The sequence below is a fragment of the Carassius gibelio genome, chromosome B4 (assembly GCF_023724105.1).
Source record: "Carassius gibelio isolate Cgi1373 ecotype wild population from Czech Republic chromosome B4, carGib1.2-hapl.c, whole genome shotgun sequence".
Lineage (NCBI taxonomy): Eukaryota > Metazoa > Chordata > Actinopteri > Cypriniformes > Cyprinidae > Carassius > Carassius gibelio.
In genome coordinates, this window is record NC_068399.1 from 493978 (window position 1) to 513356 (window position 19379).

At 39.6% G+C, this 19379-nt stretch overlaps 1 protein-coding gene and 1 long non-coding RNA gene across 2 annotated transcripts; one reads left to right on the forward strand and one right to left on the reverse strand.

Moving 5' to 3' along the window:
* Positions 1-260: 260 nt before the first annotated feature.
* On the forward strand, positions 261-855 carry LOC127956178 (uncharacterized). The gene is made up of 2 exons (XR_008153506.1): positions 261-310; positions 681-855. It is a non-coding gene; the product is annotated as an uncharacterized LOC127956178 (long non-coding RNA).
* A 16250-nt stretch (positions 856-17105) lies between these two features.
* LOC127956311 (uncharacterized) lies at positions 17106-18752 on the reverse strand (the record flags this gene model as incomplete). Its single annotated transcript, XM_052554152.1, has 1 exon — positions 17106-18752. A coding segment is annotated over exon 1 (1647 nt), but the record flags the coding sequence as incomplete, so codon positions are not given.
* Positions 18753-19379: the final 627 nt, after the last annotated feature.

Below are 19379 nucleotides of genomic sequence, written 5' to 3' on the forward strand. Positions count from 1 at the left end.
TTATGATGTATGCATTGCATTTTATGCATTTAAAAAGTAAAAATATTTTTTCCTAAAAAAGGAATCTTAGTTGTTCATTTTAAGAGATATATAAACTGTACATCTTACTATCACTCTGTTTTTTTAAGTGATAAAATATAACTTAAGTCACACCATTGTTACAAAGGTAGCGCAAAAGCGCCATCTAGTGGCTTTTAGTAGATGTGCTGGAAGTGATTGCACATGACAATAACAGCTGTGCGCCACAGGAAAACTGTTCCTGAAGTGTTGGGGTTAATTATTAATAACTGTGTGCGTCCATTTGAGAAAAGTGAGTCTCTAATTTTTCATCATTTGTTTAAGATTTATTATATATGTGAATATCTAGAAATAATCAAGTATTTGGGTAATACATCCACTCCATAGAATTGATGAGTCATGCCATATCGTTAGTATAGGATGAACGTCATTGTAAAATGTTCATGCACATTGTTTGTTAGAGATTGAAGTGTTGCTCTTGGATTATTGAAACACATACCTTATTATTTGTTATGTACAATTTAATAAGTGAAGAAATTGTGACTTCTAAGTTATGATTCAGCCTGGTTAAGCTGTTGTATTGTGCTAGACATGATGCTTAGCTAATCAACATCGATAATTATGCTTTATGTAACATTGATTACTGTTTTGTTTATTTGCAGCCACACACACAACCAACATGCTTATGATTATGAGTTAAATCTACCATCTCCATAAACATAAGCTGAGTGCCAACTGCTGCATCCAACTTTGTACCTATATTGTAAAGTGTGGCAACGTTGCTGTCGAATGTATGTCTGTGCTGCTGAAGAAAGTTCAGTAAACTGTTCAAACTGATTCCCGCCTCCTGTCCTGCGTTCTGACAGACGCTCCAAGGCGAGAACTATAACCTCCTAAGCACCTGTGGTCCTTTCTCTCAAACACCATATTTCTGATATTATCGATCAATCTTATCAGATTAATTTTGATCGTTCACTTTTATTTTATATCCGTGAGTGCAGTACACCTGCAAAGCGTTTGCACTCCTTAGCTTGTCATTAGCGTTTTCATTCGAACATATCGCTGTTTTCTTTTCTCCTCTCCTCTCTCTTGCTCCAGTTTTTCACAAGTTCATCAAACAACCGCAGTAAGAATATTTCATCAAGCACGGTGAGTAATGGCTTCTCCTGCTATCATTATTTGCAGATCTTGACACATGTACAGTTTATCTATCTCTGTCGCTGATGAGGGATTCACATGTGATAAATGCAGGGAAATAGTTAGGCTGACAGAGAAGATTTCAGAATCAGAGACACGCATCCAAACTTTAATTGAGGACAGTAAGAATGTTAGGGCTCTAGATACGGCTTTGGATGCGTCTAGCTCAGGGACTCCTGTACATTGTCCGGTTCCAGCAGAGCCCCTGCAGCAGGGCAACTGGGTGACGGTGAGGCAGCGTAGTCGTGGGTCAAAACACCGCTCTTCTGTTCCGATCAAAACATTAAACAGGTTCTCCCCACTCAGTGATGCACCCACTGAGAAACCTGATGAAAGTGCTCTAGTTATTGGCGATTCTATTGTACGGACATGAATATAGAGACACCAGCCACCATAGTCAAATGTTTACCGGGAGCCAGAGCGCCTGACATCTTGGCAAATTTAAAAGTGCTGGTAAATGCTAAACGTAAATACAGTAAGATTGTTATTCATGCCGGCGCTAATGATGTTCGACTTCGCCAGTCGGAGATCACTAAAAATAACTTTAAAGAGGTGTGTGAACTTGCAAGCACGATGTCAGACACTGTAATATGCTCTGGTCCCCTCCCTGCTTACCGTGGTGACGAGATGCATAGCAGATTGTCATCACTCAATGGCTGGATGTCTAAGTGGTGCCCACAGAATAACATAGGTTTCATAGACAATTGGACGAGCTTTTGGGGCAGACCTGACCTGTTTAAAAGAGATGGTCTTCATCCCTCCTGGGGTGGCGCCACTCTTCTGTCTAGAAATATGGCAAATAGTCTTAGTGTTTATACTTGACTAACTGGGGCCCAGGTCAGGAAGCAGACAGACTGGCTAAACCGACCATCTGCTAGCTGCCTCCCGTCACAGAGGTCAGTTAATTCTCAGCACATATAGACTCTTTCACCTAGATATCACACTATAGAGACTGTGTCTGTTCCCCGAACTAGAAAATACAAAAAACGTCCAAACCAAGTTAAGATTAACAATTTAATTTAGGGACTTCTAGGTGCAGAGAATGCCTTTTGTAGTAAATATCAAACACAGGCCATTTTGCTTTGCATGTTGCTTGCTAAAGAGCTAATCTTACAGATGTGGAAATCAGATTCTGTTCCTACGTTTAAGATGTGGGCAAGGGAACTAGGAAATGTGTTACATCTGGAAGAACTGAGATTTATATTAAAAGATAAATTGTACATTTTTATCAAGATCTGGAAACCAGTAAAACTGTTCTTACATGCAGTTTGATAGCTGTTGTGTTTTAATATAAGTTTTAAATTTCTTGGCTTCAAAGTTATTTATAGTATACAGCTAAGAGTGTTTGTTGTTGCATTATTCTTGTATAGTAGCTACCCGGTGACATTGTATATGTGTTGTTTCAAGAAATTGAATAAAGAGATGAGAAAAAAAAAACAATTTAATTTAGGTTCAACAAATAAAAAACAGATGCAATATGGATAAACTAATGATAAAACTTGGCTTATTGAATATCAGATCCCTTTCTAGGAAAACACTTTTTGTAAATAATATGATCACTGATCATAATATAGATGTGCTCTGTTTGACAGAAACCTGGCTAAAACCTGATGATTAAATTATTTTAAATAAGTCCACCCCCCAAGATTACGGTTATAAACATGAGCCGCGTCCAAAAGTTAAAGGGGGAGGTGTTGATTCAATTTATAACAAAGTTTTCAGGATTTCTCAGAGGGCAGGCTTCAAGTATAACTCGTTTGAAGTAATGGTGCTTCATATAACATTATCCATAGAAACAAATGTTAATGATAAATCCCCTGTTATGTTTGTACTGGCTACTGTATAATGAAAAAGATGCATTGGGATCAGCATTTATAGACATTCTGAACTCTATTGGGGTTAGACAACATGTTTCAGGACCTACTCATTGTCGAAATCATACTCTAGATTTAATACTGTCACATGGAATTGATGTTGATAGTGTTGAAATTATGCAGCCAAGTGATGATATCTCAGATCATTATTTAGTTTTGTGCAAACTTCATATAGCCAAAATTGTAAATTCTACAAAACTAGAGGTATTTCGTATTGCTTGGCGGGAAAGTAACCTATCCTACAGAAAAGCATTAAAAACTGCAAAAATCCGATTACTTTTCTTCTCTTTTAGAAGAAAACGAACATAACCCCAGGTATTTATTCAATACAGTGGCTAAATTAATGAAAAAGAAATCCTCAACAAGTGTTGACATTTCCCAACACCACAGCAGTAATGACTTTATAAACTACTTTACTTCTAAAATCGATACTATTAGAGATAAAATTGCAACCATTCAGCCGTCAGCTACAGTATCACATCATACAGTGCACTATAGACCCCCTGAGGAACAGTTCCACTCATTCTCTACTATAGGAGAGGAAGAATTGTATAAACTTGTTAAATCATCTAAACCAACAACATGTATGTTAGACCCTTTACCATCTAATAAAAGAGGTGCTTCCAGAAGTCATAGATCCTCTTCTGACTATTATAAATCCCTCATTGTCATTAGGATATGTCCCCAAAACCTTCAAACTGTCTGTTATTAAGCCTCTCATCAAAACACCATAACTTGACCCCAAAGAACTGGTTAATTATAGACCAATCTCGAATCTCCCTTTTCTCCCTTATCTCTCTATTCGTTTTATTGGATCTTAGTGCTGCGTTTGACACAATAGACCACAACATTCATTTGCATAGACTTGAAAACTTTGTTGACATTAATGGAAGTGCATTAGCATGGTTTAAATCGTACTTATATGACTGCCATCAGTTCGTAGCAGTGAATGAAGATGTATCATATCGGTCACAAGTGCAGTATGGAGTACCTCAAGGCTCAGTACTAGGGCCGCTACTCTTCACGCTTTATATGTTACCCTTGGGAGATCTCATCAGGAAACATGGTGTTAGCTTTGACTGTTATGCTGATGATACTCAGCTCTATATTTCTTCGCGGGACAGTGAAACACACCAATTTGAAAAACTAATGGAATGCGTAGTCGATATAAAAAACTGTATGACGAGTAATTTCTTACTGCTAAATTCTGAAAAAACAGAGGTGTTAATTATAGGACCTAAAAACTCTTGCTTGTAATGACCTAAGGTTGTCTAAGGTTGCTCTGTCAATTCTTCGTCATCAGTTAGGAACCTAGGTGTGCTATTTGATCGCAATCTTTCCTTAGAAAGCCACGTTTCTAGCATTTGTAAAACTGCATTTTTCCATCTCAAAAATATATCTAAATTATGGCCTATGCTCTCAATGTCAAATGCGGAAATGTTAATCTGAATATCAAAATCAACTGCAGGCGGCAGATCCTTTTCCTATTTGGTGCCTTAACTCTGGAATAACCTACCTAACATTGTTCGGGAGCCAGACACCCTCTTGCAGTTTAAATCTAGATTAAAGACCCATCTCTTTAACCTGGCTTACACATAACATACCAATATGCTTTTAATATACAAATCCGTTAAAGGATTTTTAGGCTGCATTAATTAGGTAAACTGGAACCAGGAACACTTCCCATAACACCATATGTACTTGCTACATCATTAGAAGAATGGCATCTATGCTAATATTTGTCTGTTTCTCTCTTATTCCGAGGTCACCGTAGCCACCAGATCCAGTCTGTATCCAGATCAGAGGGTCACTGCAGTCACCCGGATCCAGTACGCATCCAGACCAGATGGTGGATCAGCACCTAGAAAGGACCTCTACTGCCCTGAAAGACAGCGGAGACCAGGACAACTACAGCCCCAGATACAGATCCCCTGTAAAGACCTTGTCTCAGAGGAGCACCAGGACAAGACCACAGGAAACAGATGATTCTTCTGCACAATCTGACTTTGCTGCAGCCTGGAATTGAACTACTGGTTTCGTCTGGTCAAAGGAGAACTGGCCCCCCAACTGAGCCTGGTTTCTCCCAAGGTTTTTTTCTCCATTCTGTCACCGATGGAGTTTCAGTTCCTTGACGCTGTCGCCTCTGACTTGCTTAGTTGGGGTCACTTCATTTACAGCCATATCGTTGACTTGATTGGAAATAAATGCACAGACACTATTTAACTGAACAGAGATGACATCACTGAATTCAATGATGAACTGCCTTTAACTATCATTTTGCAATGTATTTTGTTTAAAGCGCTATATAAATAAAGGTGACTTGACTTGACTTGACTTAAGAGACCCAGGAGTCTTATTTCTCTTGCAAAATTAATATTGCACTTTAATTAAGCAAAAACACATTTTATCCGATTAATCGATGGAATTTTTGGTAGAATACTCGATTACTAAAATATTTGATAGCTACAGCCCTAAACTAAACTGAGAATGTTTTCCCACTGGTCATTTGAAATGTCAATGCCCAAATCATGCTTCTAGGTTAGTTTAAGAGAGTCAATCGGAGAAGGGGTTAAGGATATTATTTTACCGTAAATGGTTCAAATCCGTCGTCTTTGACCAGGGTCGAAGATGAGAATTGAATCAATTTCTGATTCGGGTTGACGATTGGGAAAATGGGGAAATAGCTTTTGAATAAAGTGCCTCACTTGAAAAAAACAAAAAAGATGATTATTAGCAGATAAAGAAGAGAAAGAGGAGAAGCCTTCGTTTTCATACAGGTCGTTTAGAGTAGAGAGACCCTTAGCTGCCCAAATATCAAAGAGGTTATCTGAAAGGGATGGGGAAAATAAGTGATTATTTGAAATTGGCATATGAATCGATGCTCTATGTAGACCAAATTGTTTTCTGAATTGATGCCAAGTCTTAATGGTCTTAATAACTATTGGATTGCTCTAGATTTTGTCTACCCCAGGGGGAAGCTGGGAGCAAATATAAGAAAGTAAATAATGAGAGGAAGATATCTCCACATGCACCTAGGGCAGATTAGAGGCAGAACTTTTTAAGGCTAACCCAATATAGTAATTTATGAATGTTACATGGCCAATGGTAGTACGAAAATTTGGCAGTGCTAAATCCCCTTCAGATTTGGGAAGCTGAAGAACTGACTTCCTGATGGGAGCTGTTTTTTTATTCCAAAGGAATCCACTCAATTGCTGATCTAAATTAGAGAAAAAGGATTTATTAATGCAGACTGAAAGATGCTGAAAAAGATTCAAAAACTTAATAATAATGGCAGAATAACCATTTTAATAAGGTTAGCACGCTCTGTTTCAGAAAGGGAAAGGGAACTCCACCTAGCAATATCTGACTTGCATTTTCCAAAAGTGGAGTAAAGTTCTTAAAAAACAAGTCTTTAAGCGAACCTGTGATAAATATCCCCAAATATTTAAACCCATCCAAGGCTAACTTAAAAGGGAATGAAGAATTAGGAGGAGATTTAGCCAATTGGTTAACAAAAAATAACTAGCTGTTTTTAAAGTTTAACTTGTACCCTGATAGGCAGCCAAACTGTTCTAGAACAGATAGTATAGGGGGTAAGAGAAGCTATAGAGTCGGAGACGTACAATAACAAATCATCTGCATAGAGGGAGTTTATGAACCAATCCATGACGTGTGATGCCTTGAAATGCATTGTGACTTCGAAGCCAGATGGCCAGGGGCTCAATAGCTATATTAAATAGCAAAGGCGAAAGTGGGCAGCGTTGACCCGTCCCTCTCTGAAGTAAAAAGGGTGGTGATCACACACCGTTGGTATATACCAGTGCAGACGGGAAAGCGTACAAAAGCCATATCCAAGAAATGAGTTTGGGGTTCAAACCCGAATTTTCCTAACACAAAAAACAGGTATTCCCACTCGACCCTATCGAAAGCTTTCTCCGCGTCCAATGGAACTATGACTTCAGGGGTATTAGACGAGGGAGAGAAAATAATGTCAAGTAATTTATTAAAGGCTAATATATTGTAGTCTACATTTAATAAAGAAATTGGTCTATAGTTACCACAGGAAGTGGGAATCTTGTCTTTCTTCAAAAGCAAGGATATAGAAGCCATATACAGCGTCGGTGGGATTTGGCCTTGTTGAAATGAATTATTGTACATCCTCACTAAAATTGGGACTAGTAAAGTAGAATATGCTTTGTAAAATTCAACTGTAAACCCATCAGGGCCTGGGGATTTCTTATTTTGCATTGAGTTAATAGCTTCTTATACTTCTTGGGGGAAATGGGGCTGCCTAATTCCTTAGCCAAATCTTCATCAATTCTAGGAAATATTAAAGAATCTAAGGGATTGGGGAACATTTATGAAGCTGAAGACTGCTCAGTGGAATAGTTTTTTTTAGACTTTTACATTAACCTCTGTTTTATTTCAACTGGGTCTGAAGTAAAATTACCACTAGGTGACATAACTCTTGGAAGTAATCTAGAGGCTCTGGCGACGCGGGCCTGTTGGGCTAGAAGTCTTCCTGCCTTATCGCCGTGTTAAAAAAAACGTTGCTTGGATTGCTGCAGTTGTCTCTCTACAATATGAGTCATCAGGCAATCATATTTTGATTGTAACATAAGTCGTTTTTTATAAAGTGCAGGTGAGGGAGAGATTGGGTATGTTTCATCAATTTTGAGTAGTTTGTCTAGGATATCCTGTCTCTTAGTCCTTTCAGCCTTACGCATGTATGAAGTAAAGGAAATAATCTGACCTCGAACAAAGGCTTTAAGGGCTTCCCATACGAATCCACTGTTGACCTCAGGGGTATCACTGAATTCAATGTAATTATTAGTTTATTATTACCACAAAATTTTCAAACTCATGATGCACTAATAAATGAGAACTACATTTCCAAAGTGGTGGGGAGGTAACACTAAGAAGAAGATTAATATTGTCACAGTGTGTCTGGTCTGTGTATCACTGGGTGTCCACTAGAGGTCTCACTTCCCCTTATCGTCACTGTTCATTGTTTTCAGCTGTTTCCACTTTCATCGTTTGTACATGTCTATAAATACCTGGTTTGTTTCTGTCTTTTTTACGGAGTCCTTGTTTAATGTCGATGTTCCCTGCTTTCAGTAGTCTGACCCTGGTAGTGTATTCTTGTCTGTTTTCTTGTTTGTTTTGGATCTTCTGGTTTTGACCCCTTTGGATTTGCCCTAAAATAAACTGCATACCTGCATTTGGATCTCTCCTTGTTTTCTGTGTCGCTTCACGTAACAAATATCAAGTGAGGTGGGGGCATGGTCCGAAACAACTATGGGATGATAGCCACTAGCGGTAAACAGATGCAACAATTTATTATCAATCAGGAAAAAGTAAATCTGGGAAAAGGTTTGGTGTGACAGAGAAAAAAAAAGAAAAAACTTTACTCTGGGGGTTTTTAAACCTCCAGTGGTCCGAAATTCCTAGATGAGATGAGCAATTTAAAACTACTTTAGCAGAATTAGATAGATTAATTTGCTTGGAAGACGACCTGTCGATAATTGTGTCTTGCACTAGGTTAAAGTCACCTCCCATCAGTATATGGTGATTGTCGTTATTTGGGTTAGCAAATACCTTTTAGCAAAAAGGTTGATGAAGAATTGCTCATCGTCCCAGTTGGGAGCATAGATAGAGATTAGGATTACTGAAAGGTTCTGTAACAAGCCCGCTATTATGACATAACGGCCATTGACATCCTTAATAATATCTGTTTGCTCAAACAATATATTCTTAGTAATAGTAGTAGCAACCCCTCTAGCTCTTGCCGAGAATTTCGCGTGAAACATGACTCATCCAAGACATTTTGATTTGATTCTGCCTCACCAAAAATATTCTCCCAAAATACGAACATTGTCAGAACACGGCTCAACACTTTACAACGATACAAGACTTCCAATGTCTCATTCCCACAACCTTTGAATAACAACCCCCCATTTAGTAAAATTTCAAGTGACCAATGAATGGATCAAAGTCCAACCCAGTCCTGAGAAAAGAAAAAAAAACACATTGTTAAAATAAAATGTGTATAATAACCACAAGCACCAGGCCTAATGACGGAAGATAAAAAAAGAGAGAAAAATTATAATAAATAAGTTAAATTAAAATTGAAAAAGTAATAAGTGTACAATGCTCTAAACTTAGAACTAAATCACTGAACTAAGTGAACACAAGAGTGTACAAAAAACAAAACGTCCATACTGCCAAATAAAAGACATCTAACGTTACAGCTTTAGATAAACCATTTTCATATGTAACAACCAAACATTATGTATAATACGCACTTCTAAGTCAGTATAGAAATCCAAGCATTTAATGAATAGTGATTCTTGAGTCAGTTAATCCAGTCATGAGTTACTCCACAAATCACTTTGAGTTTAGAACTCAGCAGGCCGAATAGAAGCAATGTAGCCCTTGGCTTCAGTGACCAATGCAAATCTTCTCCTCTCACCATCCCTTGTTACGATAGTGAGCCTGGCCAGAAACAAAAGTGCTGGTTTTAGTCCGAGATTGTACAGCTCAGATAGCACCTCTCTGTACTCGTTGTTCCATCACCTCCAGCGCACAGTCTTCATAAATAGAGATATGTGTGCCTCAGTACTGAAGCTTTCCCTTCCTCGCGGATGATCTTTTCCTTTTTTTCTTGGAATTTATGTAGCTGAATGTTTACAGGTCTGGGCCTCTGCCCCAGCTTCCGTTTATCTGACAGCGACCGGTGGGCTCTATCACATTCCGGCGGAGATTACAGTACTCTGTCCCCAAAACTTCTGCAAGTAGTTCTGAAAAGAAGATAGATGGCCGGGGCCCTTCAATCGATTCAGGTAATTTAGCAATTTAGCATTGCTCTCTGTTAGGATTGCAAAAGTGGTTTCCAAGGCTTGCACGCGCTCATCCTGTGCATTTACGTGTGTCTCGAGCATGGCAATCTTTGAGACGTGGTTTGTCACGGCCGTTTGAATTTGGTCTAGCTTTACCTCGAGTGTTGAAATGATATAATGATATAATGAATAATTAGCAAGACTACACCGAGACACCCAGGCTACACGGAATTATCAGACGTCATAATACATTAATCCCTGCGTAGCAAAATCAGTCTTTCAAATTCAACAGCCTGATTGGCTCATTGTGCTAATTTCTTTATCGAGCAAACGTGAGTATTTGGTTTAATTTACCTCAGATAAATGAGATACATAATTATTCAAACACAACCTACAACTTCATTTTCTAATGTGACTAATGTAGCCTCGCTCGCACTGTTTGGTTTTTCATTTGATTTGTCTGCTAAGGCCATAGCTGCCAACCCTCACGCATTCGCGCTTTCATGTGATGCCACATAAATTTTCTCATGCACAGTAAAATCACAAAGCAAAGAGGACACAGAGACCGACAGACAAGACAGAGCAGGATACTTATGTATACTTAGGTTTTGTTTTTTTTTTATCTTGAGACTCTTGATCTTGTGTAGCCTACCTAATATTTATCCAATCTAACATATGCAGTCCAGGATGGACCCAGAGCATGAGCTGGAGCTTTTTGATCAAATAAATGTGTTGTCACCTGACACCTGGCCCTCTCCAGTGCCACTGCTGTATGGAGAACAAGAATTGAGTCAGCTGTGTGATAGTCAGGCAATGAACTACTGTAGTGTCAAACAAGGTTTCAGGGACCACAAGGAAAACCCAAACATGGCAATTAAGGAGGGTCTTCTGAAATTAAAACACACAGTAGATACTAGGGGTGGCACGGTTCTCTGGAAAAAAACCCATACCGTTCGGTTCACCACACACAGTTCGCCACGCTCTGGGACCGTGGTTCAACTTAAATCTGACAAAGCATCTATAATATGGTTTGCTACATGTAAAACAAACTGAGTTCAGTTAATATATGTTTCTGTTGATGGATGCGCATTCTGGATTCCCAGACATTACAACAACAGCGATGAGGAGAAAAAAAAAAAAAAACACTGGACAAAGCATTCACTCTTGATCAATGTGAATGCTGTATGCTGGATTATGAGAGCAGTCATTTATTCCGTCATCAACCGGATGCTGATAGCGCACACGGACAGATGAGATCTGTACTTTATTCAATTTCTGTACCTAAAAACTTATGCTAGACCTGCCTAAAAAAAAAAAAAAAAACCTGAAAATCACTGCTTATGTTTGTATCTTTACTCTATTGTATTTATTTGTGCTGTTGTTTGTAGTTGGATAGATTATTTTTCTTTTTTTTTAATTAGAAAGTATAGTTTTTCCATAAACCATAGCACATACCGAACTGTACCGAAACCGTGAAACAAACCGAACCGTGAAAAAGTTGAACCGTGCCACCCCTAGTAGATACACTGGCTGTGAGCACAGCTGAATGTGAAAGGGTATTGTCAGCCTAGAAATATTATTGTTTCACCGCTGAGAAATCAGCTGAAGATTTTCAATGTGTCCTCTTTGATGTTCATAAAGTTAGTGGGTCCACCACTAGAATTATGTAACCCAATTCTGTTTTGTTAGGAAGTGGGTGATGACAAGGAGGTCAGCAGACCATGCTGCCTGTAGACAAAGACAGCATAAACCAGAGGAGCCAGCATTTACTCCTATTTGGAAGCTGATGAATGCATGAATTGTAGTATGTGAATAAGTAAATCTGATGTATTTAAAGTGTAAACTGTTATGTCTGCACAAGTGTTTGGTTGGGTTGTTGAATAATGCATTGAACTGAATAATTACCTCCAGTGTCTGTGTGATTAAGTGAAGTGAAAGTGACATTCAGCCAAGTATGGTGACCCATACTCAGAATTCATGCTCTGCATTTAACCCATCCAAAAGCAGACTGAGTAGAATGGAAGAAGTCCATGGCTTATGAAGTATGTTTGATTGCACTGATTATGTCTATAGCTTTAACCAATGGATGATGGGGGAAATGTAGTCAGGGGTAAGTCTAACAGTCTGTGTAGTGTGAGAGTCCATGTGGTGGATAATAATCTCTGGTGGTGAACAAACAGAAGTTCATAGACTGGATTCGTGACAAACAGGCATTATATGAAGGTAAGATAGAAAGAAAATGCCAATGATACCTTTTGGAAAAAAGTCAGCTGCCTTCTAAGATATATTCATATCAAGTCAATGTTTAGAATTTTCTGGCTATTGTAATTGGATTCCCTTTTTTAAGCTTAATTTATTGTTGGCAATATGTCATGATCCAGGATTGTTTTTTGAAGTTCATTCTGGAATTGCTGTTTTCTTAAAAAAATGCTCCATTAAACCAGGAAGCAAATTATTGAAAATCATTAAAAAAAAAATTGGTTAAAATTATTTTTATTAATTAATACGGTGTGTAATCTATGATAATAAACAGACAATTTTACTAATTTATATTACATTTAGCAGATGCTTTTATCCAAAGTGACTTACAAATGAGGACAATGGAGCAATCAAAATCAACAAAAGAGCTGTAAGTGTATGTACTGTAAGTGCTGTAACATTTTTTGTTTGTAAATTAGGAAAATAAGTAGCTATAATACAAACAGAATTTAGAAATAGAACCATGCATTGAATAGTGACTGATGCGTTGATGCAGGGCAGAAGATGCAGTCCACTTCTCACCTCAAGATGCTTTTATCATGCGAAATTAACAAACACATTCAGTTAAGTCTTAATGGGTTAAGACATTTTTAATTACTTCTGTCACATCTAGCAAATTCACTGCATTGTTAAAATGAAATGAAATGCTAATTACAATTGTCAGCTAAAATTTGTTCAAGTAAATGGTAAAAAATTATTAGGAAATATTTAACAAAAGTTACAAAAACTTTTGTCATTTTGACCTTTATGTGGGAAGTCGTGGCCTAATGGTTAGAGGGTTGGACTCCCAATCGAAGGGTTGTGGGTTCTAGTCTCGGGCCGGCAGGAATTGTGGGTGGGGGGTAGTGCATGAACAGTTCTCTCTCCACCTTCAATACCATGACTTAGGTGCCCTTGAGCAAGGCATCGAACCCCCAACTGCTCCCCAGGCGCCGCAGCATAAATGATGAACACTGCTCCGGGTGTGTGTTCACAGTGTGTGTGTGTGTGCACTGCTCTGTGTGTGTGCACTCTGGATGGGTTAAATGCAGAGCACAAATTCTGAGTATGGGTCACCATACTTGGCTGAATGTCACGTCACTTTCACTTTCTTTGGTTATTTCCTTGGTGTTAATTATGTGATCTAATTATGTTGACATCTTTTAGATTAATTTATTATTCATTCATTCATTTTTCAAGATTCAAGATTTTTATTCGTCACATACAAAATTATAGCATATATAACCAGCAGTGAAATGTGAGTCAGGTCCGCTCCATGGACAGTGCAATTATTAAAGAAAACAACACAGATGAAAATATACATAAATATAGCTATGTAAGAATGAAATAAAAGTAAACAATAAAAATATAAGAATAAAATATTAAAAATGTATATTGTAGAATTAAATATAGAACGCAAAATAATGTGCATGAATGTAAACTGTAGTCTTAAATATTAAGATGTACAGGGATGTACAATGTGCATATATGTATTTTACTGTAGTCTTAAATATTAAGATACGCAGGAATGTACAAGAAGCAAATGTGCAAAACAGGGTGACACTGTCAGTGTGTCTATGTGAGGTAGTGAATAAAGTGAAAATGATAAAGTGTACATTAAGTGGAGGCATGAGGATGTTAAGAAGCTGGTTTAGAGTTTAAGAGCCTGATGGCCTGGGGGAAGAAACTCCTCCTGAGTCTCTCGGTTTTTGCCATCAGGCTACGGAAGCGCTTACCAGATGGCAGCAAAGTGAAAATACGATTACTGGGGTGGGTGGAGTCTTTGATTATTTTGCAGCTCTACTTCTGCAGCGTTTGAGGTAGATGTCCTGCAGAGAGGGGAGAGCAGACCCTGAAATGCGCTCAGCTAAGCGCACAACTCTCTGCAGGGCTTTGCAGTTGTAGCGGTGGCGGGCCTCCAGTTAGACCTAACTAGGTTTTTTTTCTTTTTTTTTTCCCAGTTAGTTAAAATTAAATATTTTTTCGGGCGCCAGACAAGACCAAAATTTGTCAAGTCAATCTATACTATTTTCGTTTTTAGGTTCCCAGATAACTCAAGATAGAGCCCAACTAAAACCCACCAGATACACAATGTACCAGCCACACAAAAACACATACTTTTAAATAACACTCACAACCAGATTCAGTTTTTTCTCAGGTCAAAAGATGTTATTCAAAAATAAAAAAAACACAAACAAAATTACAATGTTTCACATTGTTTTGACACTTTTTGTTTAGAAGGAAAATAACGAAAAAAGGAAAAAGTACAATAAAGGAAAATAAGGAAATAACGGTCCTTAAATTCTTAAACCAAACAAAAAAACAAAGAAAAGACAAAAAAAAAGTCGTAGTCCAAGTTTACACAAAACCCATATTAATCCTATTAATCCCGTTGATTGAGCGGGTGTGTGTGTGTGTGTGTGTGTGTGTGTGTGTGTGTGTGAGCGTGCGCGTAAAATCAGCGGCACGAATCAGTCTGCGTTAGGGGCGTCCAGCCAGCTGCTGCAGCAAGTGAACTGGGTTCATCTGTCGCGCCGATATGCAGATAGGTTGCGACCGGCCGTCATGCGAAACCAATCTTCTTCGGATCGCACCCGGTCTATGCTCACCCACAAATCCCGCACAATAAGCTGCAGCAGCCGCAGTCATGGAGCCGTCAGGTAACACTCAGATTTTCTTTTTTTCTTTTTTTTCACACACCCCCTGCTTCCGTTTTGTCCTCCTTATATATCCATTTTCCATACCTCCTCCTAATTAAGGGTAGGGTAAAAGACCTGGCACGGACTTTTTCCATATTGCCACACTCCCCCCCCCTGGAGAAGACAACCTATGGTTGAGAAAAAGTAGTAAGTAAAGATTAAAATCCAAAAAACTCCTCCTCTTCAGAAGATTCATTGAAAATTTCAAGGATTCTCCTCTTTTCCTGGAATTCCAGCTCTGCGGCAGTGGGAAAACATGGTTTAATGTTGCATACATGCACTGTGCGAACATCCTCACCTGTGGATTCCAGCGATATGCGATAGTTCACTGGTCCCACCTGTTTCAAAATACGGTAAGGGCCTTTCCATTTTTGTGCCAGTTTAGCGGTGAAGTGATGTTGAGCACTAGACTGTGGAAAATTTCTCATCCACACACGGTCTTTTTCTTTATAAGTAACGTCTCGTCTGTTCTTGTTATAATTTCTGAGTTGTCTCTGTTGTGCTTTTTTACTGCATTCCATAGCCTTGGTTTGGAGTTCAGCAAGATGATGAACTGTGTCATAGGATGGACAGTCCGGAGTAAGATTAGTGCCATGCAGCAATTTGTCCATGGGGCTTTGTAGCTTCCTCCCCAAATGAAGCTCTGCAGGGGTCATTCCAATAGTTTCCTGAACAGCAGAGTTGATGGCAAAATGGAGTTCTGGTAAGTACTGGTCCCATTTTTTGTGATTGTTGTCCACATAGGCAGAGATCATACACTTAAGGGTGCGATTAATTCTTTCAGTCATATTTGTTTGTGGATGATATGATGTTGTTAGTTTTGGTTTTACACTCCACTTTTGACACAGTTCCCGAAACAATGAGGACACAAACTGAACACCTCTGTCCGATAGGATGAAGTCCGGCACCCCCCATCGGGTCAGAATTTCTCTCCGTAGAAGTAATGCAACAGACTGAGCATTTGCGTTGCGCATAGGAAAAAGTTCCACCCAACGGGAATAATAGTCTACGAAGACCAAGAGGTATTCATTTTGCTGAGTGCTCCGAGGCAGAGGTCCCATAATGTCTACACCAATCATTTCATTGGGATGGGTAGTGACAGTTTGTTGTAGTCTTCCTGCAGGTTTCCGATTTCCTCCTTTTAACGTCTGGCATTTAATGCATCTTTTAACGTATTGCTTGACATCCATCCACATGCCAGGCCAGAATGCGACATCATAGATACGCTTATAGGTCTTATAAATACCCACATGGCCGCTCCAGGGATTTGAGTGATAGTGATGTAGAATGGATGATACAAGGCTATCAGGAATGTACACTCTGTAATGAAATTCGTTGTTTGACCGGTGAGTTTTGTGGTAGAGAGTATCCTCCAGTACTTCATACTGGTCTGTTAGAGTAGAGTCATTATCTGCTAAGGCTTGAAGTATGCTTATGATCTCAGGATCTTTGTGCTGCTCATCCCAGATGTCAGCAGGAGACATCGGAAGTTCTGGCTTCTCCTGTTGGCTGGTGTAAAGGCTACAACTGGTGTGCATTCGAGACAGAGCATCAGGTGCCATATTCAATTTCCCTTTTCGATATTCAACAACAAAATCATATTTCTGAAGTCGCAAGGCCCATCTAATGAGACGACTTGTAGTCTTTGTTGAAGACATTACCCACTGTAGTGCTGAGTGGTCTGTGATTACTGTGAACAGTTTGTACTCCAAGTAGTGCTGCCATTTCTCGAGAGCCCAGATTACAGCCAAGCATTCCTTCTCTGTAGTAGAATAATTGATTTCTGCTTTGGTCAAGGTTCTGCTGGCATACGCAATTACCTGTTCCATTCCCTGTTCCTTTTTCTGAGTCAACACAGCACCTAAACCTGTGTCGCTGGCATCTGTGTAGACTGTGAAAGGAAACTGTAAGTCAGGATGGCTGAGGATGGGAGGAGAGGTAAGACAAGATTTCAGATGTTCAAAAACCTTTTGACATTGTACAGACCAGTGAAATGTACATCCCTTTTTTTTCAGTGCATTCAGAGGTTCAGCAATTCTAGAGAAGTTTGGTACAAACCGGTGGTACCACCCAGCTAATCCCAAAAAACGCTGGACTTCTTTGATGTTGGTAGGCACGGGATAAGACTGTATGGCTTCTACTTTGCTTGGGTCTGCAGACACTCCTTTGGTGTTGACAACATGTCCTAGAAATGTTATTTCTGGTAGACAGAACTTACTTTTTTTCGGGTTAATTGTTAGGCCAGCTAATTCCAGCTTGTGAAGAACAGCCTGAATGTCCAAGAAATGCTGGGCTACAGATGGAGAGTAAATAATTATGTCATCAATGTAGACAAAACAAATGCTTCCACGCAATTCTCCGAGTACACACTCCATTAATCTCTGAAAAGTGGCAGGGGCATTTTTTAACCCAAAGGGCATTACATTAAACTGGAACAGACCTGAGTGGGTAATGAAAGCAGTCTTTTGTTTACTTTCCTGATCCATGCTTACCTGCCAATATCCACTGTTAAGATCAATGGTGGAAAAAATGGACGCTCCAGCAAGAGATTCCAAGATTTCAGTAATGTTGGGCAGAGGATATGCATCATTCTCTGTACTGGCATTAACCTTTCGGTAATCCACACAAAACCTGAGGCTTCCGTCTTTTTTGGGAACCAAGACGACAGGAGAGGCCCATCCAGAATGTGACGGTTCCACAATACCTGCAGCCAACATCTCCTCCAACTGTTCTTTTATGACAGCCTGCTTGGCAGGGTTTGTGCGATATGGTCGCTGCTTGATAGGCACTTGGTGGGTGGTATAGATGTGATGCTCAAGGACTTTAGTCCGTCCCAGACGAAGTGTGCAGATTTGCGGGTTGGACTCCAGAATCTGACGTAGCTGTTGCTTGTCTTCAGGAGGTAAGTCGGCAGCACTTACAACAGTATTAATTAGGGTTTTCTCATCAGGATTAGCTGGCGATAAACATAGGACATTTTGCGGAGGGGGAACAGAACTCAGTAAAAATAGACTGGAACTTTTACTTTCTTTCTTTTCCTTTTGAGGTTGGGAATAGATAGCTGGTGCACTGGCATTTCCAGGCTGGAAGGGAAAATCCTCCTTTGGATTGCTCTTAAAGGAGTATTTTTGGTCTGCCACATAGATTTGGAGTCCACTGGAGAAAATGAAGTCCAAACCTAGTACCACAGCATAGGCTAGAGCTTTAGCAGGAAGAACAGCAGCAGGTATGTTGAAAACTTTGTGATGAAGAGTGACTGGTATATTTACCCATCCTAATGGAATTTCTGCTTCTCCATTCGCCAAGTAAAGAGGACCTCGGGTCCATGGAAGAAGTCTTTGTACACCGAGCTCTTTACAAAGATTCTCATGAAGAAGAGTGTAACTTGCACCCGTATCAACAATGGCTTTCCCCTTCCAGGTAGCAATACTCAGGGGTACAACTAATTGTTGCGGCACAGCTGCAGGAGGTGGTGTATTCTTACATGTTTTTGGGGTCTTTTTGGTAAACGTGGCAGAAACAGAGTGATTGATAAGCGGACCGCCAGCTTTGGGAGCTGGAAATGTTGTCTGCTTACTGCTAGCGGAGTGGGATCGATTGGTTTGAAGTGACTGAGCAGAGACAAAGTGAGGACAGTGTCCAGGTGAGTGATGTCCTTTACATCGCCAACACTGTACTAAAGGTGGTTTCTCTTTCTCTCCTAGCCGATTGGAAATGGGTTTTTGGGGCATAGACATGTGTTGCTTGAGACCCATTCGTCCTTCATACTGCTGTTGCTGTTCGAAGTCTCTTTCAAGCTGTTGGCCTAATCTCACCAGTTCGTCAACATTACTTACTCTACTGCGTAGCTGGCTAGTGAGGTATGGCTTAATATTCTTTAAAATCATTTTTACCAGTTCGCTGTCGGTTATGGTGGGCTTCCATCTCTTACAAAGAGCTCTGTAAGTAAAGGCGAAGTCTCTTATACTTTCCCTTTCACCTTGTGTTCTCGTTCTGACTCTTTCTGCTAGTTCGTCCTCATAGTCCTCTGAAAGGAAAGCAGAAAGAAAAGCAGTTTGAAATTCATCCCATGTACTTACAGATGACCGTGCTACTTCCCACCAGTCCCGGGCGGTGCCATAAAGGACAGAGCGGAAAGTGGCCAAGATGTCAGCATCGGTAAGAGGATGCAGCGCTAGGAAGTCTTGGCACCGGGTGAGATACAGCAATGGGTCAGCATCATCCGACTGTCTACCAAACATAGGAAATGTGAGCTTAAGATGGTCACTCTTTACCATGGGAGGCGGTGCTGCATGCACTGCAGGAAGATCAATGTCAGAGGACGATGGTGATGATTGTTCTTTCATTTGTAAACCAGCCATTTGTGTGTCTAGATTGTTGAATTTTCGTTCCATTTCAGTTTGTAGATCTTGTATACCTGTACATAGGGTTTTGGTGCTTTGAGTGCACTGGGTGAGCTCTGTAGACATTTGGTCATGATTCCTCTGAAGAGTTACTAAGTAGGTTTTGATATC